Genomic DNA, 26,093 nt, shown 5'->3' with positions numbered 1-26,093 from the left:
GGGTAAGCCATGTACCCCCTGGCGATTCCCGCCAGGCTGGGGTGGGGGCTCACGCTGCCGGCTGGGTTCGCTCACCCGCGGGGGGGCTGTGTCCGCGCCCTGCCCCACCGGCCCCCGCACCCCTGCATCTCCCCAGGGAGGGCTGGAGTCTGAAGGATGGGACCAGCCCATAACAGCAGGAGTAGTCCTCTCCACTCCATTTTCCAGAAGCTTTATTGCCCCTAACTGTTGGTAACTGAGGGTTAAGTATTTGCTTGAGTACCTGCTTGGTGGTGCAGAGAGGGTTAAGGTGCTTGATTTATTGTAAACATACATGTGACAGACTCTTATCTGATAGTGGGTTTGTGGTTTTTTTTGTTTCTGTAAAATGTCAGCTATTTCCTGATGAGCGTGGTGGTGGTGGTGAATTTCACACCTTTTTTCTTCTCTGTGTGGAAACCTGGGTGTTAATGGTACTGGAGCAGGTCGTGTTTTATAAGGAATGAGGCTGTCTCTTAGAGCAGACGGAAAGCAGGAAAGGGAGAGGAGGTGAAGAATCCAAGGAAACTGCCACTTCCAACAGGCATTAGTTGGATTATTTTGCACTACTTTTATTCGGAACATGTAAATGTAACATTATTTGCTAAGTGCATTTTTTTTTTCCTATGAAATGTTGGAATTCGGTATGAAAATAATCCTCTTTTCGTTTCACAGCAAAATTTAGCATTGCAACACCTGAAGATGGAAAGTTGGTCCGTTGATCAAGTCTGCAACTGGTTGAGACAGAGAAATTTAGGAGAACTAGTTCCTAAGTTTCGTGGTAAGCATTTTTGTTGTTTGTGTGCGGTTTGTTCGGTATTTCTTTCTATGTCTTTAATTGGCACTGCCTACCTTGTTTTGGGGCACGTATATATATGCCAACTTCAGCCTTTTATAGAAATTTATTAGGGTGAGAACTGACATAGATCTGAGAAATCAAAATAAGTGCAGATTTATTATGAAGTCTGAGAAATGCTGGGGGATGAGATTAAGCTTGTATATAAATAGATGCACCTCAAATCAGAGCTGGCAGTTTAAAGGGCTTGACAGGGCCTATTTTGTATCGTATAAACCTTTTGAAATAATGTAACTGTAGCGTGTAAATGTTTTATGTCTGAGTATGTAAACACTACAGAGGAATGCATGAGAAACCGTTATGTGAACAGGCTATATGTTTCATGCTCTCTTAAAAAGCTTGCGTTCCTCATTAACAAAGTAACAGTCTGCTGTGGTCTAAGCAAGGCCTGATTTAAAGCATTAAAATAGTCAGCTCACTGATTCTGTATGTTTCAAACTTGGCTTTTTGTCAGAGGAAGTGACTAGGACTCCTGGCACTGCTTGGGAAAGGACAGTAGCTAAAACATCATCTTTCTGGCAGTTGAAGATGACTGTCAGTAGTAGAAAGCATACCTGCCTTTGACCTGTCCTCCATCACCAGGCAACGTTAGGCATATAGAATGTTACTGTAACTATGAAGTTACTTTATACTAATTCTTTAATCACCTTCAATCTGCAGAAGAAGAAGTAAGTGGAGCAGCTCTTCTGGCTCTTAATGATCGTATGGTGCAGCAGCTGGTGAAGAAGATAGGGCACCAGGCAGTGCTGATGGACCTGATTAATAAATATCAGCAACAAAAAAGTGGGCTAGAATCCCTTACATACTGTTGTGAAACAGCTTCTCCAAAATTTCCGGAATTAATCAGTGGGTGAGTTTGTACGTGGCACAGAAAATATCAGTCTGGGTATAGTGTTTTTTTTTTTTTTTTTTCATAGCATTTTAAAACTGGCATTTATTAGCTCTTCAGCTCTAAGTTGTAATTGTTTTTTATACCTTGAATATCACTAACAACATATGAAATGCAAAATGAGGTTATTACCTTGTGATTTTAAACAGGGCATCAATGTTCCTGAACACCACCATTAATTAATTTAAACTGCTCTTCATTTTCAGTTCTAGGACCTAGTTTTCATTTGGATGAAGCATCATCAAACTTTTATAGATAAAGTGTTCTGTATTTGCGATATTAAGCTTTTGAAGCACTTACTTTTAAACCTTTGTAAGTCTTGGAGTAAAATCATGATTTAACCAGAGATAGCGTTTGTGTCACAAGTGCATTTAAATTCAGGTTTTCAAAGCAAGCTCTGAATTTGATCTAGGTGTAAGCATTTAATAATCCCCCTATGTGGAACTAAATAGATTTTTAGAAAACAAATTCCACAGAGATTGTCTTCACTGAGCATGATCTGGCTCTTGCTTGAGTAGGGTTTCTTCTTTATGTTTTTATTTGTGGTTTCTTGGGGGAGGTAGAGGCTGTTTGGATGGGTTGGTGGGTTTTTTTGTTTGGGTGTTTTGGTGTGGGCTGTTTGGGGTTTTGTGGGTTTTGGGGTGTTTTTCTTCATTGGTTGGTTTGGTTTTCCTATCCTTCCCCTCCATTCTGATCTATTTTAAGTCTTGCAGGTTTATTTTTTCTGTATGTCTTGGCTGAGGAGAGGCATCCTGAGCTCTCACAGTGGTCTCTTCTAAGCCCAAGAATCCTGAAAGTAGAAAATGGCTTGCTGTGGATGCAAAAAGCCCTTTTTTGAAGGAAAGGACTCTAGCAGTAAGCCTGCATTGGTACACAGTAGTAGGCCAGTAGGAGTAGATCTGTAAGAGCATTCTCTGTAGCATTTTCCTTCATCCAAAAGGAGTCCAGGTTGTGTACTCTGAGATGACTCTACAGTGCAAACCAAAACATGGTAAATGGTGATGATTGGGGTGTTTCCGCACAAATTGCACTCATGAGCAGGACTAAACTGTTTGCATAGATACAGCCTCTTGTCCTGTAAAAGTATTTATGAAACCCCCTGGGTAAATGCTCCTGCACTGTTGGAGGGAAGGGGGTGTGCAGGAAGAGGACAATGACACTGCACGTATGATTTATCATAGACCTGAAGTATGCAATTACAGCCAGTCTCGGTTCTCTGCACCACGGTCCTGCCTCGCATGATTTATAGGAAGCTCTCTCTTTAGAGTTAGAGCAAGTGTCTGCTGGGAAGAAAATCACTGTATGTGGGCCTTGTACTTCATCCAATGTGCAGCAGATGTTATAGTGACTTCAGCAGGGGATTTCAGAAGAAGAAAACATGTTCTTAGGTTTAGGGCGGTTTGAATGCTGCTTTGGATATTTAGATTTCATTCTTGACTTTATCAGGGATGTTTGGCTAGACTTCATCTCAGGTGTGACTCTTCCCTGTGCACTTCTCAAGTCCTGCAAGTCAGGCCTTACTGTTTTACAAAGAGCCTGCTGTTGCAATAATGTGAAGGCACAGCTTTTCTGTGAAGTTCTGCAGATTCCAAAAAAAATCAAATGCTGGAAATCTCAAATATAAGTGAATGTAATTTACTTTAAAATCTTTTACTACCCAGTCTTCTTGCCTGGAAAATAAGATGCTGGTATTCCTCTATTTACAGGGAAGCTAAGTAAATAAGCTGCTGTTTCTGAAACATTTTGTGTGCAAGAGTTAAGGACCACAGAATAAAACTCAAGCATGTTTAAAAAATGCATTCAGTCATGTATTTTTAGAATGAGTAAAAAGATCAAGATATTCTGTGCAGTTTGGGGTATAGAATGATGAAAAGCTCCTGCAATAAAAATAGTATTTTATTATAAAGCTAAAAGCTGTATGCTTGTATGCAGCTAGTTGTAACTGTTACTTCTTAACTCTGGAGTGCTTGTCTTAGTGATGTAGTTTGAAATTATTTTGTCTGTCCTCTAACAAGTATTTCTTTTGACCTAATTTAGCAACTTATGACTAGAAAAAAGTGTATGAGACACTTTTTTGAAGTAATGTAATAATTATTTTCTTTGTAAGCTACTTTACACAGAGCAACAGAATATGTAACAAAACCAAAAATTCATAGATCCACAGTATATGCAAAGCGAATTCACATTTTCTCTGTTGCTTAGTGATGTTAGGCTGAACTGTAGTCTTGGTCACATGAGCAATGCCACCACACTAAGGTTCACTGTCAGCAGCAGTCATAGCTGAACGTGTGGTCCCACAGCTGCAGGACACAACTGTGAAAACTGAGTCTGCATGTTCCTAGCTCTTCTGCAGTGCTTGAGCCCAGGTGAAAACCAGCCACCTTTTCTGTTTTGCAGAATTATTTTTCAGTCAGGCCAGTTCCCAGAACTAGCTCACTTTGTGAGTGCCAGGGCCAGGGTGGAGAAGGCATTGCTCAGCCACAGGGCAGGGAAGAAAGCAGCACCATAGCCATCTCCTTCTGGGTCAGCTGAAACAGCTGTGAAGCTTCCAAGAGCTGTAAGCAGTATTTCCCTGTTGCATTTCTCACATGAATGCTAACCCCAGTGCTTGTTGGTGCACTCCCGGCTGGCCACCTCTTTATCCTGGTGTCCTTAGCACATCTTCTAACTGAGTGTGAATTGTGCTCTGCTCATGGCTCTGCTAGGTGAAAGAAAAGAAATCTGCAGAAATAAAGTTGCTGGTTGGACATGGAGTTTTGTCTATGGTAGTGAACACTTTCTGTGTGGAAGTAATAGACTTGTGAAAGAAATGTGACTTACATCACCAGCAGTTTGGATTAAGACATGGGAATAGCATCTTGTGCTGTTGCTGGTAGAGGTGGAAGCATTCTGGATCATGCAGTAGAAACCATGTTTACGTGCATATGAGGAGCTCACAGAGATATTACCAGGTAAATATAAAGATGCTTTCCAATTCCAAGATCGATTGTGTCTAGGAGCCACATATAAAACATACTGGACTTTTCTGGTTTTAGCTGGATAGCTGAAAAAGATGTATTGATTCATGAAAAGGGGAAACTCCCCATATAAACTTGGCAAATGTTAATGTCACTTCCAATAATAACCTTACATATGTGAGTGCAGCTGAGGTCAGAACAGTTTATAAAGCATCTTTGGAGTTCAGAGGTTCTGAAGAGATGAAGTACAGAAAGGAAAATAGTGTGTGTGTTGTTGTGTTGTCCTTGTCATGTCCCTGTCCCCCATCCCCCTGCCACCCCCTCCCCACCCCCCCAAAAAAAAGTAGTTGATGACTGCCATGAATTCTTGGCAGCATAACAGTAGCCCCTGTCTTAGCTCTGCCTTTCCCCCAGGGTGGCATAAAACTGACGATGTTGGCTTTTATCAACAAAAGAAGAAGAAATAACAGGAAAATTAGGAGGGATAGAGGTAAACACAAAGGTTAAACAGAAAACAGTGGTTTGGACTAGTACATAGATGACAAAATTGGTATGTGGAGTTTTCAGTGCTAGTGACAGGCTTGAGTGGAGCAAATAACCAGGAACAGCGGGATGTGAGACCAGGTTGCATTCGGGGATCATCTAGAGTGGCTGGAGTAACGCAAGACTGACTTGAAGGTTCAAGATGGATTTAACTTCCAGAAAAAAACAAGCGTCCAAGGTTCTAGTTCAATAGAAACTGCCTTACAATACTGTGTAAATCGCTCTTTCACCCCACTCCTCGCATATTGTAACATTAGTTATTCTCAGAGATTAGGAGATGCCAGGCTATGAAGATGGCAGTTATCCTGCAGCCCTGAGGTTTACTTTCTTGGGTTTTGTAACTCTGTAGTAATTAGAATATCACTAGGTAGTATTATTTACAGTTTTCCTTTTAACTTGTCAGAGTTTGGTAACTGAACTGAGAGATTGATTAAGAGACACAAACATCACATAATATCATGACTATTCAATATGATAATTTTTCTCCTTTTGCATTTGACACTGTTATTTTAGAACCCTGAAATACCTCTCCTCTATAAACTGCACAAAACCTGACAGTGAATTTTTTTTTTTTTTTCTTTTTTCAGGGCTACTGACAGACAAATGCTAAATGCTTCTGGTCCTGTGGAGCAGAAAAAATACCTGTGCTCAACTGAAAATGAAGGAGGACTAATTGATCACAGAATGCTAAAGCAAAAGTGAGTTTATAATGCACTTACTAAATTTTTCTTACCTTTTGAAAATGACAAAAACTCTTCTTTTTGTTTTGTTAAGACTAAACAGATACTTTATAAAAAGTGATCTTAATTATCGGAGGCCAGGTTCAGGTATATCCAGGTATATTTAGAAGCCAGCAGGAGCAGATATTTATTAGGATTTGCGTGAATGAAATAGTCTAATAGTGTTTTTTCTGCCCTTCATCCTCAGTCCTTGCTCATTATTTCATATGTTACCTCATGCAGAGGGCAAGATACAGGTTTGTCTTTATTTGTCTAGTTTTTAAGTATCCTTTTTTACAGATGTGCTTTTGGTAGCAATCTGGTAAATTAATCATTACAGGGTGGAATATGGCTGTCAAAAATCGTGTGCTTGAGGCACCTTGAACATAGCTGTTGGGAAGGTAGGCATGCTGATTCCATTTGCAAGCTCATTTTTCTTGGGTATCAAAATGAGTCTTCCTAAAAACTGGAGGCAAGATGGATGGGTTTTTTATTTGCTTTTGGGTTTTTTTTTCCTCCTACACATGCTTTTCTACTTTGAAATGGGCAGTTAATGCTGGAAGAGAGTCCTGTTCCTCTTCCAGGGTAATTGTTTTCTTGTTTCTGAAGCTTTGTCTGCTCATCATTCCCCTTTATTCCCACCTGTTAAATTCCCCCCCTCGCCCCTCTGTTACCATCCTTCCCCATAGATGTGACTCATGGCTTCACTATTCTGAGATAAGAGGAGGTCTTCCTGCAAAAATGTCTATTTTATCACTTTAAAAAAGTAACAAGGAGTTAGGAAAAAGGCTGTTTGGGAACAGAGGAGAGGGTTTAGTGAATCGCATAGTTAATGCTTTTAAAGTCCTTGTACGAGCTTCAAAAGAACAAAACAAAAAACCCAAACCCAAAGATAGTGTCAGCATTGTTACCAACAAAACAAAACCAAATCACTTAAACCCTCAGAATAAACCATTAAAATGATCTTGCAACAATGGTTTTTAGCCTGTACTTCTAAAGGATGCTTATTTTTAATTAATGATGAGTAATTTGCACTGTGCTGTATAAAGAGTTTTAAATGGGTTGTGTGAATCAGCACACCCCAGAATAGGCTGGCTTTAGGAAACGTTCTCAGCAAATATTGTCAGTAGTAGCTTTCAAAGGCCGGTAATGGCTTGTTAAGGGAAAGGGACTGCAAAAGAGCAGTGCCAATTCACCTTGGGGGCAAACGAGCAGAAGAGGAGAGAAGTCTGCTGTTGTAAATGGAAGTGGTCCTTCTCGCTGAAGCAGTAGATGCCCTAAAAGTCAATGGAGCTGTGATGATTTGTAGTCTTGGAGACCTGAGTAAATTTTATGAGGGCTTCTCTTTAAAGGTCAGATGAGAAGCTGGCAAATGTCTTTCTCGGAAACAGCTGTTTTAACTAAGACTGAGGATGCAACTGAACAGCCCGTGCATCCATTAGCCACTGCACTGGGTTCATCCCAAGCTAAATACTATTTTTGGACATGGATGCTGTTGATTAGATATATCTATGGCATGGCCCACAGCAATAAATGTGGTATTATAGGGGTTAAGTTTGAATATTCTTTTTCTCTTCTTCCTGCCTTCCTCTCCCTACAGTATTCACTTCATTTTCAACAACAATAGAAAATTTTAATGTTTTATATGCTTGAAGGGATTATGTCAGCTATAAGAAGATTGTGAAGAGCTGAATAAGGTGTTTGCTTCAGAAATTGATTATGGGAACAGAAAAAGGTTCTTTAACTATGATATAATGATAGATTCTTAGCCTAGAATATAAAAGTAACGCCCCTGTCCATTCTGCTAATATACTTACTTTGAAAGCTGGGTTGGTTGGTTCACTTAAGTTCCAGTCTATGGATCTATGTGCCATGATGAAAACTGTTTTTTCACATCAGATTAATCATGGCTATGTTTAGTGTTTTGGAATAATATTAATCGATATTTTTGTTAGATCAACTAGTGGGTTTTTTTCCATTGCTTGGGATTTGGAATGTTTAAAGTCTGAGTTTGTTTCTCTCCCCTAGCCTCTCATCTTAACTAATGGGGAAAGGAGAGCTGTAGTTAATACAGGGAGGTGGTTCTGCAAATAAAACACTCCGGACTGTCTTATCCTTAGTAAGAAGGAGGGTAGGTACCCATTTCTCATCGGTCAGGCCAGATTTGGAAGACAATGACGACTCTCACTCTTCCTTAGTGGGTGTTCCCACCTCACTCACTTGTGTGGTGGCAGAGCAGTTCATATAAGCACTTCTAGAGTCAATTCTGCCAGGGATTAGTTTAATTCAGTAGGGTTGTCTTAAATGTACAGTTGAAATGATCAGTATTTGCCCAGGGTTACACTTGTAGCCTCTATCTCTTCATTTATTTCATCCAATATGAAAAAGAACTTATAATTTTGTGAGTTGGGTTTCTCTTTTTTTTTTTTTTTTTTTTTTTTTTTCCCCCCAAAAGACCCATGCAACTACAACTGGCATGGTTTTGCTTGAAATGAATTCGCGGGTGCATTTAGGGATTATTAGCTCTGGTGAATTGGCTCAAAGTTTCTCTGTATGTTTCCTGTGTAGATAATACTAACAACTGTGTTAAATACATTCTTCTGTATTACTAAATATTACAAAAATATCAAAGGAGATTGTTTAAACACAAAAATAAAGAGTAAGTGGATGCAGCAATTGTATAATTTTATTTTTCTTGTATTGAAATTGTGCATGCATAGAACCAGAGGAGATTTGCAGATTACCTCAGTGGAATAATTTTTTGATAGCAACTACAGAAGTAAAAACAGCCAGTCTTTTTTTTAATGTCCCATGAAGATTAATCTTGAAGCAGTGCTTCTCAGTGAAGACAATAAGATAGCTACAGAAGATGATTCAGTAAATACATTTCCCCTATACCTGCTTTTCTGTATCAGAGTACCAGCAGTCTGATGGCTCCTGGCAGCCTGGTGTTTATCTTGTTGCTAAGACAGAGGCTGTCATTACTTGTAAATTCCTGATACTGCTGTGAAAAACCAGCCTTTTATTGGTTGGTTTATAAGTTCTGTCTGCCTTTCCTCAAGGTGTTTGTTTATCAAATGACATCCCTAATGTATCCCTTTTTCACTGTTTCCAATATGACAGTCCAGCTGTTTTCTTTCAAGAGTGATGTCCTGATACAGGTTTATTTGTACATTTATTCTTTCTATAAAAATGTGTTCTGTAGCTCTTGAGTGTTGTGTAACAGATTTACTGTCTGAACGCCTTGAAGTAATTTGCTCAGAGCAGGCTTACGTGCACAAGTAAGATAACAGACCTTCTGGCCAGCCTTGACAGCCTTGAACTTCTCAATTTGCTGTGAATTTGGAAGATGTGGTCAGCGCTCAACTAAACCTGGGCCTGCTAAGTATTTATATACCAGTATATTGGTGCTGGTGCCCACATAAATTTGGGCTTATAGAAAGGACAATGAATGAAGATTTATTTGAACACCAAAGGAAGATTTATTTGAAAATAAACTTGCGTCCTGTCTCCAAGATGGCCGTGCTGGACTGCATGGTTGCAAACAGGTGTTCATTCATTTCCTCAGTGGAGCCGACTTGCCTGCTGCAAGCCCTCTCGAGGTTGGGCACCTGCCAGCATGCACTAGTGCAACGTTTAAACTAGTAACACCCCGTTGATAGGGACTGGAGGTGAGCAGAGCACAGAGCCACATTAACGATGCTGTATAGCTCCTTAGCTAGGGCAGTCTCGCCACTAGTTCAGTTGGACTGCAGACAACTGTGCTGACTACTGGGTAGCTGCATCTGAAGTGTGTTTTAGTTTTGACATGTCATTCTGCTAATGATCTCTACAGAGTTTCTTCCTTTGCTTCCCCACTACCCATACATCAATATTGTTGGTCTGTGTTTAATATGTTTTATAAGAAACACACTTATGCTTGTGCTTTAAAAGGAAGAAAAGAAAGAAAAAAAGAGAGTACCTAGCCTGAAAAATTGTCATTTAGTCAATTATTTCAGATGATTTCACTCCTTCACACAAGAGAGCAGATATTACTTTTATATGTATACATATATACACATATGCAGCTATAGTCCTACAAAGAAAATCTCAGCTGGACTGTGCCTTTTCATATATAACAAGAGTTTCTTAGTTTCTATGTAGAACCTTATTGTTGATATCATCAGAATTATTTCTAGTAGATGTGATGATCTTTTTTCAGTTAGTTCATATGGACACGAAAAGCAGCCATAAAAAACCCTATGTTAAGTCTTTGGCAATGGTCAATAGTAGAAGAAAAGGAGTACTGTCTGTCTGTTCTGTTCAGAAGTACAGACATCTGATGATACTTCCTTTCATTAAACATTTTCAACAACTAATGTTTAGGGATTCCAAAACCATAACTTGCATCTAGCTCATTAATTTTAACAGTGATTGATTATTTCTTCTATAAATTTTTCTCAATACTTCTGAAGCTATTTATTGTTTCAATGGTGGATTCGCCTGTCGAATGATGTATCACAACAAAGAAAGAATTTCTTTTTTATTTTGATGATTCCTGATAATTTCACTTCAATTGTTATTCCATCTTCATAAAAACTGTTATATCTGTGGGTTTTGGTTTGGTTTGTGAAGGGTTAGGGGGAAGTTCTTTAAATTTAGGTTTTCAATTTATGTGATTGCAAGAATTTCTGCCACTTTTTTTTTAAGTCAGGATTTCATGTCCTTATCATTCCAGTGGGAAGCTTAAGAATGTAAACTTAAATTAAAACAGCCTAGAAGACTCGCAATAATATCTTTTCTGTGCTTGTTGCCTCAGTATTTTGGAAGTTAAGGCAACTAGACTCATGGTTTTGGAGCACTTGCAGTCAGCAGAGCTGAATTAACTGATATGGTGCTCTGAGTCTTCCACAAAATTTGCAGGAAAAAAATAATTGTTAAATCTCCTTTCTTCCACACCAGAAATAAGCCAAGACTTGCAAATGACTTGCAGGAGATACTAACTGCATTGCCTTGTTAAGGTCTAGTAAAGCCATAAAAACAACAACAAAAAAGCCAAATACATAAAATTCTTTGGATACAGTATAACACATCTGACATGGGTGAATGCAAACAAACCCTGTTTCTTTAAAATGGCCTGATTTAGCTGGCAGTTCTGTCAGTCACATTCCCCAAGGAGCACTTTCTCTCCCCCCTCTGTAACCTCCAGCTGCTGCCCTCGGATGAGATGGAAGTGCAGAGCTTTCGTTTACGTGATGCAGCTCCTCAGAACGGAAACTGTCAAAAAATTTTGATTCCTTCTAGAAGAAGGTTATATCTGCATGTCACAAACTTCTTTTAAAGCTGATTAATTTTGTCTGTAACTTTGTGCTTGTACTGAATGTGATGATTTCTATAGCAAGGGTACTGCAGGAAAAGCTGAAACGGGAGCTGCTCTGGGAAATGGGTAGCTACGGTGTTTGTCAGCTGCCATGTCCCAGCCTTGCTGAAGCTAACGCTGCTGCGGGAGACTTCTTGTTCAGTCTAAAGGATACCTGCCCCTATGTTTAGTGGGAACTGAAAAAGTAGAAGATGTCATCAAGCACTAGGTAGACTGCAAATCCCAGGCTCTAGGGAATAACTGGGAAACTGTGCATTTGTGCTGAAAAGTAGGAAAGGGCAGTGAAGCACATGAAGAGAAAGGCATGCGAATCTTTCAGGCACAGATCTAGGAACGGTGAATAGGAAAGAGAGCCCTATTTTATCCTACTATTGAGAGGGGGAAAAGAGTTTCTTTTGATGTTTAATCATCTGTCATCATTTCTTTTGATGCAAACAACCTTTACAACCTGAAATATCCTCATACAGATGAAAGCATATTATATGTGTGTTAGAGAAAAGGAACATTTTGTACAGTTGCAGGCGTTTCCTTCCTTCACATCTGCAAGTTCCAGGTTTTCTTTTCTCTTCTGTTTCTTCCTTGGCTTTGTAGATGTGGACTTTTTTCCAGCCTACAAATCTTCAGACAGGAGTCTCTTGCTGATATTTGGTGTAGACATGTGAAAGGCTAGACCTTCACCTGTGAAAAATGGGAATCTATTGAGGCTCCACCCATGTGCCAAGTGCTGAACATGGAAGCCCATTGACGTCAGCAAGGTTCTGCTCAGTGGTGATGACCTCTGAGTTACTGGGACCTGAGCTGATACAAGATGTAGCAATGGGTACCATAGGCTCGTGGACTTTAGTAAGGTAGACAATAAGAAAAACATGGCACACAGCCTGTTTATGTGTGATCGCTTGGCCTTTAAGTCACTTGTTTTCATAAATGAACTAAATAAGATGCAGGAAACTGATCCTTCTTACCAGTATGCTCAGAAGCTTAAAAAAATTACAAAATCATATGATCTAGTATTTGAACCTGTTTCTAGGTAGCTGTGCAAAGTGCAGTAGATATCTTGATTGAACTGTCTATGCTGATAACAAGATTATTTTTATTGACTTGTTACAGCTAATTCAGTCAGCTCTGTATCTCTGCATGAGGTTGCACAGGACACTGAGCTTGGGGACCATGATGCTGTGTTCACTCACCACTCTTCACACACCCCAGTGCAGTCTAAAACTTCATCAAATAATCTGGGTGATGCTGCAAGTGTGTAAAATCTTTGCCTTTTTGGCAGTAAACCAAGATATTCCCTGGGATTAGGGAGCCCAGGGGTTATACAATTCAAATAGGTGGCTTGTTGGGGGTTGGTTTTTCTGTTTTATATTGGGGTTTTTTTGGTTTTTTGCCAGCTGAAGGAGACAAACAGCTCCTCCCAAAATGATGTTATTTTATAGTTTCATGGCTCAGTAAACATGCTGTGTGTGAGCAGTGTAAGGCTGTAATGGAGTCAAATAAAGAAATAGCTGTGTGACACAGTGATGTGACTTAGTACAATAAGTAAAGCAGTCATCTACAAAAGCTAAGTGATCAAAAGCTCTGTGATTAGTTGTGTCCTTGCTGAAGATATGCTTCTTAGGATGCAGTCCTATATTGCAGCTAAACATAAAGAGTCTAGCTTGCTTCATCTGCACTGGTATTTGTTTCACATCATGGGGAGCCATTTTGGGGACCTGAACAATGAGAAAACTAAACCAAGAAGAAAAATGAAAAATTTCATCACTGTAGCTCCTTGAAGTAACTTGCTGCAGGGTGAGGCTTCCCAGTACCAGTAAGAAAGAGGTAGACGTGTGACAGCGGGAGGAGAGGGGGACTGACATTTGGCAGTAGCTAGCTATGGGATTGATTTAGTTGCAGCGTTTTAAGAACTGAGAGAAAAGACAATATGTAGGAATTTGTACTTTGGGATCTTGATCTTACCTCTGCGTCTCAGGTGAGCTAGAAGACCAGAGAGGGATGGTTAGAAACAGGCTATATTTGTTTGTACCTACATCTCTAACTGTAACGCTGTTCTCTACAATCAAGGAAGGTCTTGGCTATATGCATAAATCCCAGTGCACATACAGTTTAACTGAACTGTTCTTTTAGTTAAACGAGTTTGCATGTGAGCCTTTCTGGGGATAAAGTTTAGTGTGGTTAAAGTTTAGTGTCTCTCTTCAAACAAACCTGTATTTCACTGTAAAATATTCTGCACATATTTGACATGACTGCCTAACAGCAGTGATTTCAGCAAAAGCTAGTAAAATATTTAATCTATTGCACTGTGGAGACTCGAGGAATTTTTGTATCTTGTTTGGACAGCAAGGAGGTATTTGCTGTGTTGGGTAAGGCTGAAGAGAAATGGAATCTGGAGTATTTTTGTCGTACTGGCAAATGTGAAGGGACTGGTAGGGGGAAGAGTTACCCTGCCTCCATGGCTATTAGCCATGCCAACTCCAAGAAAATTTAATTTTCTTCAAGGAAATGAGTACACTTTAGTTTGCCTGAACTGAACCTGCTAAACTATTACACTTTCTGCAGTGGCAATTCAGTGTCACTGGTATTAGCAAGAATAGGAATGTCAGTGCTGGTCAGCTACAAATTACTGCATGTTTCAAACTTCTGTACATTTTTGAGATAGTTTAAATGATAATGTATTAAAAATAGTATTTAGTAACTTGCAGCCTGTCTGCTACATCACATTCATCAGCAAAGTTGGTGAAAGTACAGGATTCAAACTTATAGGTTCCTCATTGATGCTACGTCTATGCTTTATTTGCATAGGAGGGATTTCCAAGTGATTTCAGAATCTGGGTTGGGTCTTACTTTCCCATTTGTGTAATTTCTCACTGAAAAAGGACATGAATGTGTCTGTGTGGATACGTTTGTCACTTCTTGCACAGCCTTTCCTGCTTTTGAGACTGCGTTGTACTAATAGAAGTTCACTACAGTTTGCATGTACTGTTAACCATCTGTGTTCCATAAAATCTGATGAGCTTGGAGAGACAGCAGCCTTGGCCATTTTGTACCCATTTTGCATGGGAAAATGGCAGTGCTGTGAGTACTGCTACTACTGCTAGTATATCTATGAGGATTGGATGGCAGTAACCCCCCCTTTTTTTTTTTCTTTTTTTTTCAGCACTGTATTGCAATTTGCAGCAGTGCTGGGGTTGGTAGAGTTGTATCATGGCTGTAGAGCTTTTACTATCCTGCAAGCTACTGAACTACATTAAAAGATGTCAAGATGGTATAGCAGCATAACTAGGTCAACAAGATTGTCAGTTGTAAGTTAACCTACTCAAGAAGGTATTGAGGCTGTAACTCATGCTACAGGGGCCCAAAATAATCTGTGGTATAAACTAAGTTATTGCAAATACTCATCCATTGGTATTGCAGTTGATTTTGCCAGCCTAAAGATATTGGTTGCCACAGGGGTTTTTTTACGTTCTTATCTCAAAGAGGCTGTATAGCAAAACCTCTCAATGAAGACCTTGCTAAAACACAACTCTTACTTATATACCTAGCTCTTGTCTATAGGCTACCATAGAAACCTTTAGGAGTGAAAACTTGTGGGTTTTAACTGGACTGAAGTCTAGCAGTATTTCCGTCCATAACTTTCATAGACTTAAAAGCTAGTGCAACTTGGAAGGGACACCAGAGCATGCCTAGTCCAGCCACGTCTTTGTGTGGGAGCTTTCACTTACCAGGTGGGAGATTCCTAACTTGAGACATATACAGTATAGATTTCAACAACTGTGGTAACTATCTTAATTTCCTTCATAATTAGAGGAGAGAAATAGATGAGAGACAACATCTGGTCTGATTTAGACGTCTTCTGGTTTTTCTGTCATCCTTCAGTGGTGCTTATGTCTCCTCAGTGATGCTTATATCTCCTCAGTGAATATAAAGGGAGTGCAGGTAATTAATTCAGATATAGATATCTGTATATTTATACCATGTAAGCATCTACATTTGTTATTTATAATGATAGCATTTTATTTTAAAAATTCTTTTAAAAGTCTGGTAGTTGTTTTCAAATTGCAGAGAGCAATTTAAATTAAAGCAAACATAAATTGCAGTGGTACCACATACATAACGGGACTCTTGAGATGTCTTTGGCACCTCTCATTTGAAATTTCTTTATTAAGTCTTTACTACATGGTTGGGAAGCTGTTTAGGGCTGCCAGAACCACTCCATCTTTTAGGTGGCTCTTGATTGACTTTCAGCTCCATTTATCTCTACTTTTCCCCATGTTCCTTCCAAATTAGGGCTTGGCAGGCTCTCTGGAGGCAAGAAGCACTTGGGTAGCCAGTGGTGATATCCTGCCTCAGGCTCACCCTAGCTGGGGTGTAACATCTGTAAATAATGTTGATGGTCTTCTTGGGACAGGAGCTGTGGGTACTGATGGGCTGTGTCTGCTTTTTTCCAGCCATTGTGCTGCTGATAACTGCCTTCATCCCTTCACTTCTTTCCCCTTTGGGAGGACAGTCCTAGCTAATGTTGTGTATAGTATTTCATTCAATTAAGCTGTTCAGCTTACTTTCAGGAGTTATTCTGTAACAGTAGCAAGTCCCCAGAGACTTCCTCCACTCTGCCTTCTGCTTTTGGATAGTGACCACCTTCTAGCATCTGCTAATTAAAACATTTCACAATTGACATCTGTTTTTAACCCCACATGTTTTGATTGCAGCTTTTGTGGGTATTCTTTATGTAGAAACCAAGAGAGCAAGCCTCAAATTTCTATAGCAATAACTTTGTGTTGAATTTTTGCTTGTATTTTTCTTTCCTTCTTGTTTATGTTTTTACAGAAAAAATCAGAAATCATTTTTTGCAAGATACAAGACATTGCAGTGGACAAGTTCTTACGCATTGCCAGACTTTCCTTACGATGTCAAGTGCATATTGGCAGAAAAAAAATGCCCTGATCACAGTATGAGAATAAGGATTATTGAATTTTTACAAGCAGACATGACAAAATACCTAGGAGGATCACTGTGAGTAAACATTGTTTGTTAGATTTATTTGGGAGCATTACCAATTGGCTGCAGAAGTAAATCTTCAAATTAATGTAAAGCCACTCTCTTTAATATGCTTGCTTAAATAGAGGAGGCTAGGGGCTTGAAACCTGTTGAAGCCAGCAGGAAGACTTCATGCAAACCTTAAAGCTGTTGCCTTTGTTATTTGAAGGGGAATCGATAGTCTTGGAAATAGTCAGTTTGACATATATCAGTATAGACTCCAGACGGTGTCTAATACCGTCTAGAATACCAAGTATTTCTTTTACATCTCCATCTTGTTTGCACAGGTACCCGAACAGTCAGCAATATAACATTGTTGTCAATGCTCTGCTGCAGGCATATCCGTTCCTTGACGAAGATGGGAATGGTTTTGTAAGTATTGTAAAGAGTACTCTGTTTTAAACAATACAGGTTGTTCGTTTTTTTTCCCCCACCTAATCAATCACAAGAAAATAACCTAGTTCAGAGGAAATTGGTATAAATTTCTTATATACTGGCTCTATTCAGAGCTGTAAGCTTCACTTTGACATTTTTGGCAAATCACAGTTTTATTTCATTATATTAATTAAAGATTAATCCAGTTATAGCCATTCCTCAAAAGCACTGAGATCATGCAGACCTGTACATGAAATCCCTGGTTGCTTGTTGGGTACAGTTTCTTTCTGGATTGATTTCTCCCAAAGGGTAAATTTAAGTAAATGTGACTTATTGTTGTTTTTAAAAACAAAGAAGACAAGCCCTTAGAAAATTGTTTGTATGAAGACTAACATATGACTGATGCTCTTGCAATGCACTATGATCCCCTGTGTGTTAGATACCTAGCGACAGCATGTAGTAATACTACTGGTTTAAGAATGTTGGGAATCTAGGCTAAAAAAAATTAATTATTTAAAGACACTGGTTGGGATCTCAATGGGGACATAACAGAAAACAGTGGAAGGAGATGACTTAAATTTGAACTACATTTCTTCACTCTTGTGACCCAGAATACATATCTGTGGTCTCAGAGGACAGTGTTCACCTTTTGACTTCACATCATTGCTTTGCCATGTGCTGCTTTTATAGCATCTTGTAAAAGCTTGTGAGACTCAGTGGGGATTGTTAGCTTTAAACGTATATAAATATATATCTCGTATGTAGTTACTGAAGAAAGCAAAATAATTTTGAGAATAAAAAAAAAGTGAGGATTAAGGGGTGGCTATTCTAGTTCTCCTCTGAGCCCAGGCACTGAGGAGGGAAGGGACTAAAGAAAACAAACACATCTCAGAGAGGAGAGCAGGAACAGAAGGATCAGAGAGCAAAGGTCCACCCTTATTTTCAGTCAGGATGCCTCTCTGAATACCCCAGTGGGGGTCCCAGTCTGGAGTCCTAGGTAATGCTATGCCTTCATCTGGATCCCTTTGTGAAGGAGAGCTGGAATGACATTCCGGACAGTCTGAAGACCTTTTTACAGCCTTTAACTTTTAAAAACTGTTTTTAAACAGAGATTCTTAAGTTAGGTTTTCAAAGGGCTTTAACTGCAGCAGGACCATAGGCTGAGTGAAACTACTTACAACTCCATTCTTCCGGAATGGTTCATCGCTTTCCCCTACCTGATGGGGCAGTGACTTCAGGGTTGTTCTTTTATCTTTTGATACTTCTCTCATGCTTACTAGCAAGCATATCTGGAAGAAACCACCATAAGGAAGCAAGGCAGCTGGAATTAGCAGTTTGCAATATTGTTAGTCTAACGCTTCTGAGCCAGCCCCTCTCCATTGCTTGAGGCAGGAAAAAAATGTACTAAAGGTGTATGTCTGTATACTTAAGTTTGGAGGAGGGGGTGAGAATGAATTCCTATTTTTATTGGCCCTACTGTTAGACATTCTGTTCTTCCTTCATGATTATAAAGGCTATAAATACTTCTTTTTTCTTGATCTGAGATAGTTGTGTGTTACAACAGCAACGGCTTAAAACAAACCCTACAACATATGCACAGCTACTTAGCATGAGGCTTGCAGTAAAATTGAATTCATATACCTTTAAGAAACAAATGAACAACAACAAAAAATTGGCTAACTACCATTTTTTAATCTTTTCTCAGAAAAAGTGTCTTTAACAGCTCAAAAAGGTAAAGTTTTAATAGGCTTCTCTTTTAAAATTGCCTCAGGCTAGCATGGGGCTGTAAGAATTGCTGCTTGCTCTCTCTGATCCAGCCATGAGTGGTATCCCTCAGGGCTCAGTTTTGGGGCCACTCCTGTTTAACATCTTTATTGATGATCTAGACGAGGGGATCGAATGCACCCTCAGCAAGTTTGCAGATGACACCAAGTTGGGTGGGAGTGTTGATCTGCTCGAGGATAGGGAGGCTCTGCAGAGAGATCTGGACAGGCTGGGGCGATGGGCTAAGGCCAACTGTAGGAGTTTCAATAAGGCCAAATGCCGGGTGCTGCACTTGGGCCACAACAACCCCCAGCAGCGCTACAGGCTTGGGGAGGAGTGGCTGGAGAGCTGCCAGTCAGAGAGGGACCTGGGGGTGTTGATTGACAGCTGCCTGAACATGAGCCAGCAGTGTGCCCAGGTGGCCAAGAAGACCAATGGTATCCTGGCTTGTATCAGAAATAGCGTGGCCAGCAGGGACAGGGAAGTGATCTTATCCCTGTACTTGGCACTGGTGAGGCCGCACCTCGATGACTGTGTTCAGTTTTGGGCCCCTCACTACAAAAAGGACATTGAATTACTCGAGCGTGTCCAGAGAAGGGCAACGAAGCTGGTGAAGGGTCTGGAGCACAGGTCTTATGAGGAGCGGCTGAGGGAACTGGGGTTGTTTAGTCTGGAGAAGAGGAGGCTGAGGGGAGACCTCATCGCCCTCTACAACTCCCTGAAAGGAGGTTGCAGAGAGCTGGGGATGAGCCTCTTTGACCAAATAGTAAGCGACAGGACAAGAGGGAATGGCCTCAAGTTGCGCCAGGGAAGGTTTAGACTAGATATTAGGAAGTATTTCTTTACAGGACAGGTTGTTAGGTGTTGGAATGGGTTGCCCAGGGAGGTGGTGGTGTCCCCATCCCTGGAGGTGTTTAAGAGTCGGGTTGATGGGATATGGTGTAGTTGGGAACTGAGGGATATGGTTTAGTTGGGAACTGTCAGTGTTAGGTTAATAGTTGGACTGGATGATCTTCAAGGTCTTTTCCAACCTAGATGATTCTGTGATTCTGTGAGTTGTCTCTGGATTGCTGGAACTCACTTCTGCCATCAGTGTTTTCCTTTCTGCCACACAAAATTCTCTATCCCACTGTATTGCTAATGATATTAATTTATTCCTGTGCTATGTCTCAGTTCCTAGATTCAGTTCAACTCTAAATTCATGCTTAAAAGGAAAGCAATTGTTTACCCATTGGGGTGGAGGAGGAGCCACAGCAGCGTCTGCTGGGGTCTGCAGAAGCTGTAGTAGTTCTTAATGAGATGACCTGAGAAGGTCTGTCAGTGGTGTGATTTTATTTTTAACTCGTGAGTCTTATGGTTTGGAGCTCATCACCAGAAATAGATGTGTCTTGGCTGCTGGGAGGATGCAGTAGAAACTGTTCTGGGTTCCTCTGTGCCCAGTATGCACCCCTGTGTGTGGCGTGGGTGGGCAGGGGTGGCCCGTGGGGCATGCTGGCTGAGAAAAGGGAAAGCTCATCCCATGGGAGATCTTGACATTCAAGAATTAGCTTTTTCTTCTGACCAAGAACAGAAAATCAGAACATAAAGAACTTGGTGTAATGAAAAACTTGGAGAAGCTTTGAATCAGAAATGTCAACACTTTTGTTGCAACATTTTCATGAAAATGAAATGGCTTGGAAAATTGGAAAGGGAAAAGATCTGCTGGAAAACATAGAGGAACAACAACAAAAAAACAAACCAAAGAGTGCCTAATTTCACACCACTATTTTCATGACAGGAAAAAATTTACTTGCAAAACTTAGAATATTCTTTTTTTCTTCTTTCCCAAAATAATGTATTTATTCACAACTCCATACTATTTTAAACAAGTGGTGTGTGCATTATGTAGAAACTTACTCTAATAGTTTCAATCTCATACTGTTGCAATGAGAGGTCATTAAAGGTTTAGTGTTTTAAGATTTATTAGTAAATGATCCATAATTCTATTTTCTTGGTTAAAAGGTTTCTCATTTAATTTTGCAGTAGGGAAAAATATACTTCTGTGCCATCAGCCCTTTTACAAGAGATATCCAATGCAATATATTCAAGATGATAATAATGATCCTAAATGAATAAGTTTACAAATAAAATTACAAATAAGCTACTTATGTACTATGAATTTAAAAAGATGGTTAGTTACTAGGTCACTCTAGAAGAAGGAATTACGAAAAAATTCTCTGAAATTCTAAATCATAAAAAAAATCATTTTATACTAAAGGCAAAACTCATTTAAGAGGTCTATGGAGCACTTGGAATGAAATTAATTTCCCTACCCTGTTCCAAGATTAGCTTTTGGAAAAAAGTTCTTTAAAGTTATTATCTAAAGAATTTTTCCCATGATATTTCCTTCTACTTAAAGAACAATGTTATCCTAAACTAACAGATATAACATTAAAAAAAATTAATCTCCATTTAATAATTAAATAGATTATTAGACTCCTCAAGATATGTAAGTAGTTACACACAAATAGGTTACATAGAAAAAGCTAAGGTCATAGACAAAGCAGTCAAAAGAAAGTTGGCATGACACTCTTTCTGCTTGCAAGATATGATTCTTTTTGTATTTATTCCTTTTACAAGGGTTACAACCAACCATTTGGAAAGAGTCACTGCCCTTATTTTATTTCATTACAGCCAACATGCTGAAAATTGTAGGGTTTCAAGAAAACCTTACATGAGGAAGCAAAAGAAAGGGCTCTCTCATCCACACCGCCTGCCAGTGGGCTTTGCGTAAGAGGCTCCCCCGAGCTCAGGGCTGCTGAGCAGTGCTGTGATGCCGGTGCAGCCTGGGATCCCAGTGCTGACATGCCTGCTTTATGTAACTGCTGTGCACAAAATGATTATTTGCTAGTAAATTACTGCTTTTAATCTGCGTGTAATCCTTTCCCTCCTATGTCAGATAGACACAGACTAATCCTTCTGCTCCCTTACAAGCATTGTAAACCTTCCTGGGGTGGTTTGGGCTTTTTTGAGGGGAGGAATTAATAGTAAATAAAGTTATCAGCTCAAAAGTGGTAATGAAAGCATCCTTTTTAGAAGATGCATTACCCACTAGAGAAACCACATAAATGTATGTGCTTGCAGTCTCATTCATGAAATAGGTATGTGAGAAGGGACTTGGCTAAGCTCATGAGAATCCTATTACAGAAATAGATTTAGTTAAAACTCTTAATTTATCTGAGTGTCTTAATTTATCTGAGTTTTATCAAAACATTTAGCTGAATGTTTTGAACTTTGGGGGATATTTAAAGCTCTGTATAGGTGTCAGCACGTTCTTTCATGTAGAAGAATAAGCAAAAATGTCTTCTAGCCAGAGGTTTCAAAAGAAAGAAGCTGCACAAAACTCAAATAAGGGGATATTTAAATTGTTGACTGCTAATATATTCTGGGATGATCATGTTTTAAAATATTTTGACATCTGTTGAACACTTCAGAAAAGTATTAAGCTAAGGTTTTTGTTTTCTTAACAGCCTTAAAATAATAATGTTCCAAATAAATTTTGCTAGGCATATAACTTTGGGGTATTTGCATCAAAATGTAAATACATAGGGCCAGAATTGTAAATGTATTTAGGAACCTTACTGGTTCAGGCAGAGAGCAAATGGGATTTTCAAGGCATGAAGTCACTTTACTGCTTCTGAAAATGGTACTGGGGTGTAATACTCAAAGGAGGTTGTAAATGTCTTGTGAGAAGACTGGGTGAGCAGTTGCACTCTATTCCTAATCGTTACATTTAGGTTGGTGATGACATGACTCCTGTTGTGGCACAATCCTACGTCTGAAGTTTACATACTAGAAACTAGGATTTGCTTGCTTTCCAGTTCTCAGATGTTCAAGTGTGACTGGCATGAGAGACTGCTTCTGTAAGGATCCATAGGTGAGTGGGTGGCAGCAAGTGTCCCCCAAGGAAGGGCACATCTGTCCTGGTTGGCCCAGGTCTGCTCAGGAAGAACTGAGGTAGACACCACAGGGGTTGTATTCTCATAGCTCTTCCACTATCATTTTTTACCATTAATAGAGGTCTTACTTTTAGGACTCTGAAGGCCTGTAAGTCAGCTAGTACCCTAGGGAGGTGAGAGCAGGATGTTCAGCAGGAGAAAGGCAAGGTCACACTGCCTTCACCACTGTCTCTTGAGAGACTCTCCTATCTGTATCTCATGGGTAAGAAAGGCATGTCAGACTTGCTGCAAATAAAGATACTACTTAGTCTATTTTTACTGAATTCTGGTTTACACCAAAGTTAACCCTTAAAATCATATGACCTTGACTAATAAAGGACACCATTTTGGTAAGAAATTTGGGGTAATCATTCTTCTGTTTATATTGTGTTTTAGTATGTCAGTGAATACAGGCTTTAGTATTAAGTGAGTGTAGTACTGGAGACAATTTTAGAAAATGAAGTAACAGCTATTTGAATCTCTCTTGCCATGTTCTGTTATTTACAGTCACTTTTCTGCCTAATTTTTGTTCCCTCTGACCGTTGAAAATGCCTCAATAACTGGAATAAGCAGCTGCTTTTGACGATTTGACAAAATATTTTCCATATTCACAACTGCAGGTTTTGGCTGCAAATGTGTTTTAACAGCCCTAGTAATTGCTTCCCCGCGTGTCATAGTTAGCATGGCTGGGTCCTGCCACAGGACACCCAGCCAGGGACTTCAGGTAAACAGCTGTCTGTAAGGATGCATGAGGAAGCTGCTGTCCATCAATTTTCAGAAGTGACTTTTCGGTACTCAAGTAAAAAAAGACACAAATGTGATAGAAACAGTGGGACCACATAAACTCCATCTTTGGCTGCCAAGGAGTGATGAATGGCTCCATTAAACAGGGACTGCATCCTCTTGCAGTGCAGAACTGCCTTTAAGTTGTAATTTACATGGCTTGAGGAGTCTTACAAACACTAGGACTTACTTAAATGATCCTCTTAATTCAGCAATTTTGAGTTCAGTTTAATAATATACTTGATCCAGCATAATAACTGTAGTCTCCCTGAAAAAGGAAGCATCCCACTGTGTCTTTCCTGCTCCCTTGTGTTAGATATAATAACCATACAACTGCACAACCAGTCAGATGCTGTCAGAGGCAAGAGAAAAATAATGCACTCAAAAAAACCCTGTTAGTTTTCTGTGGCATCAGTGAGCTGATCTGATTCACTGTGTGGTTTAATGACCTGATGTCATGAATGGAGCATCCCAAAATAAGAGCTGAGAAAAGGAAAGAAAACTGTGGTTTCACTGACAGCCCTGGTTATATTGGATAAATTTAGCCCTTAGGTTTAATTACTGTCATCCTTAATGAACCATGATGGTGCTGGTAGCTCCATTGTTTAGTTGCCAGAGTCATATACCACAGGTGCTTGTGTTTCCTTCAGTCCTGAAGTCACTATTATGCTGATGCCACTCTGAGTCTTTTTTTCTGCTTAGTGGCAAGCAAGGCAAGTCTAAGTAGAGTTAGATAAAATAAAGTGACCTGCTTTAGGAATGGGGCAAATTCTTGAGAGATACTGGTAATGACAGATTCCCCCCCCCCCCCCCCCCCCCCGCAGTTGCTATGGAAACGGGCCCTTAAAGATCGTTTCAAATATGTGCGGAGACCCATTGAAGATGATGAGCAAGTCCTGAGGAACAAATGCAAGTTTGGCCACAGGCGAGGACAGACCCGGAAATCTTCTTTTGCTGAAGACAAACCTGAAGACATCCAGGTGCAGGTAGAGGTAAGATTTTTGGTGCTTAACTGAGTTCTGTTCCTTTCAGCTCCTCTGCTGATGGTAACACCACCAGCCAGTAAAGGGGAGAACAAAGTGATCTCATCCTATTTAAACTCATTTTGTATAGAGTTTGTCCTAAAGCCAGACCCTTGACTTTTTTTCCATGTCTGGAGAACTAAGTATCAACAGTGGAGCTAAACCCAATACTGGATGCCTTGCACGTTTGTTGTCATTTAGAGTTGTTGCCAACTGGACAGAAAATTTTGTCTTGTTTTTTTAAATGCAATGTTCCCTTTCTGCTTTAGCTTATGTACCTCCAGTTAGAGTGCAAAACAATAGAGGCTTATGTCTAAGAGCTGAAACCTCTGTACAAATAACAATGCAAAGTGATATTTGAGTTGGTAGCAAATGGCCATATCCTACTGTCACATTGCACTTTGTTATATAAAAGCTGTTTGTGTTGATGTGTGATATAGGGATGCTTATGAATGTATGTATGCAGTTGCTGTATTTCCCTTTAGTTGGAGAATTCAGAGAGCTATCACTGTCCAGTAGTGTTTGAAGCATACTAATTAATTTATACACTTTCATAAATACATTAAGGTTCCAGTTACGCTTTGCCAACACTCCTCATACTTCCTTCAGTACTGCAATTAAAATGTGGTAAAATTTAAACAGTTATAAGAATGTGATACAGAAGATGTGTAAGCAGATATTTGACTTTATCTTGCATATGTCCATCCTGCTGTTTACCAGACACATGACTTTAGGGGATCAAAAGCAGCTTACTGGATGCATTTCTTCAAAAATCACCCTTGTGTTTGAAAGTAGCTGTAGTTTTCTACCCATAAAGCAGATATAAGTTTTTGGTTTGGTTTTGGGTTGTGTTTTTTTGTTTGGGTTTTTGGGTTTTTTTTGAAGAAGAAGAAGCTTCAGTTCCCCTTTTGGTTAATATATGCAGGAATAAATGCTTTCCTCTTTTTTCCTCCTTTAGTTGAAAAGTTTGCAGAATGTGTGAAGTAGGAAACCTTTAATTTGGGTGCAAAACAGTAAACAGCCTTACATGCACTTAAGGAGAAATGACAGGCTCCTGGTTTTGTGCATGCATTAAGAGTTACCCATCCTTCATCCGGTAATGCTTGGAAAGGGGATATGTAGGGCTTTTTTCTCACATCAGCTAGTTGAGAAGGGCTTTGCAGTGATCCTGTTGGGAGTGCATGCTCGACTTCACTTTTCTTTAGAGAAGGTGTAACTGCACTGCACTGTGTGTCTGTAAATTAGGAATCACCACTCTTTTTAACTGCATTGCCCAAGGCCATCACTGGTCATTCCTTGTTTGCTTTAGAAATTAAAGAAGAAGGAAGCATGTTCTGTCTCTTCTAAAGTCCTAGGCATTTTCTGCTAGCCTTAATGTTGTAAGCAAATATGGGTTAAACTTGAAGGAGGTGAGAGGATGTGAGTGTCCCTAAACTTTTTCTTTCTTTCTCTCATTTTTCCTGTATCCTGAACATGTATATAAATAAAATATAAATATAAATGCAAGAATTAACACTTGTGGAGCCTATTAAGGCTTAAGAATGAGTCCCACAAAACTGAGGAAATCATAACTTTCTTAGTTTTAAATGTGCTTCTGCATTGAAAGCAGGTATGTCTGGCTCTGAGATCCTAAATTATGTCACTACAAATGTGCACAGCTGAATGAGATGTTTGTTTTAATATTCTTTTAAACAAATGCAGCATGGAGTTTTTCATTCTATGTATTTAGGAACATGCAAAAAGGCACCTTTCTGCCAATCCTTGGCACTAACTGCTTTCTGATAAATTTAAATG

At 39.6% G+C, this 26,093-nt stretch overlaps 1 protein-coding gene across 1 annotated transcript in view; it reads left to right on the top strand.

Moving 5' to 3' along the window:
• Nucleotides 1–547: 547 nt before the first annotated feature.
• The window catches only part of SAMD3 (sterile alpha motif domain containing 3), a 40,969-nt gene continuing 15,423 nt past the window's right edge, over nt 548–26,093 (top strand). Inside the window, exons 1-6 of the mRNA XM_074864768.1 lie at nt 548–603; nt 694–799; nt 1,535–1,724; nt 16,169–16,354; nt 16,666–16,750; nt 24,102–24,269. Coding sequence (XP_074720869.1) covers nt 721–799; nt 1,535–1,724; nt 16,169–16,354; nt 16,666–16,750; nt 24,102–24,269 — 708 coding nt within the window. The 5' untranslated portion in view covers nt 548–603; nt 694–720. The remainder of the gene's footprint in view (nt 604–693; nt 800–1,534; nt 1,725–16,168; nt 16,355–16,665; nt 16,751–24,101; nt 24,270–26,093) is intronic.

Source organism: Strix uralensis, chromosome 3 (genome assembly GCF_047716275.1).
Source record: "Strix uralensis isolate ZFMK-TIS-50842 chromosome 3, bStrUra1, whole genome shotgun sequence".
NCBI lineage: Eukaryota > Metazoa > Chordata > Aves > Strigiformes > Strigidae > Strix > Strix uralensis.
Note: the sequence above shows the minus strand (reverse complement) of the source record. Positions and strands in the feature narration are given on the sequence as shown.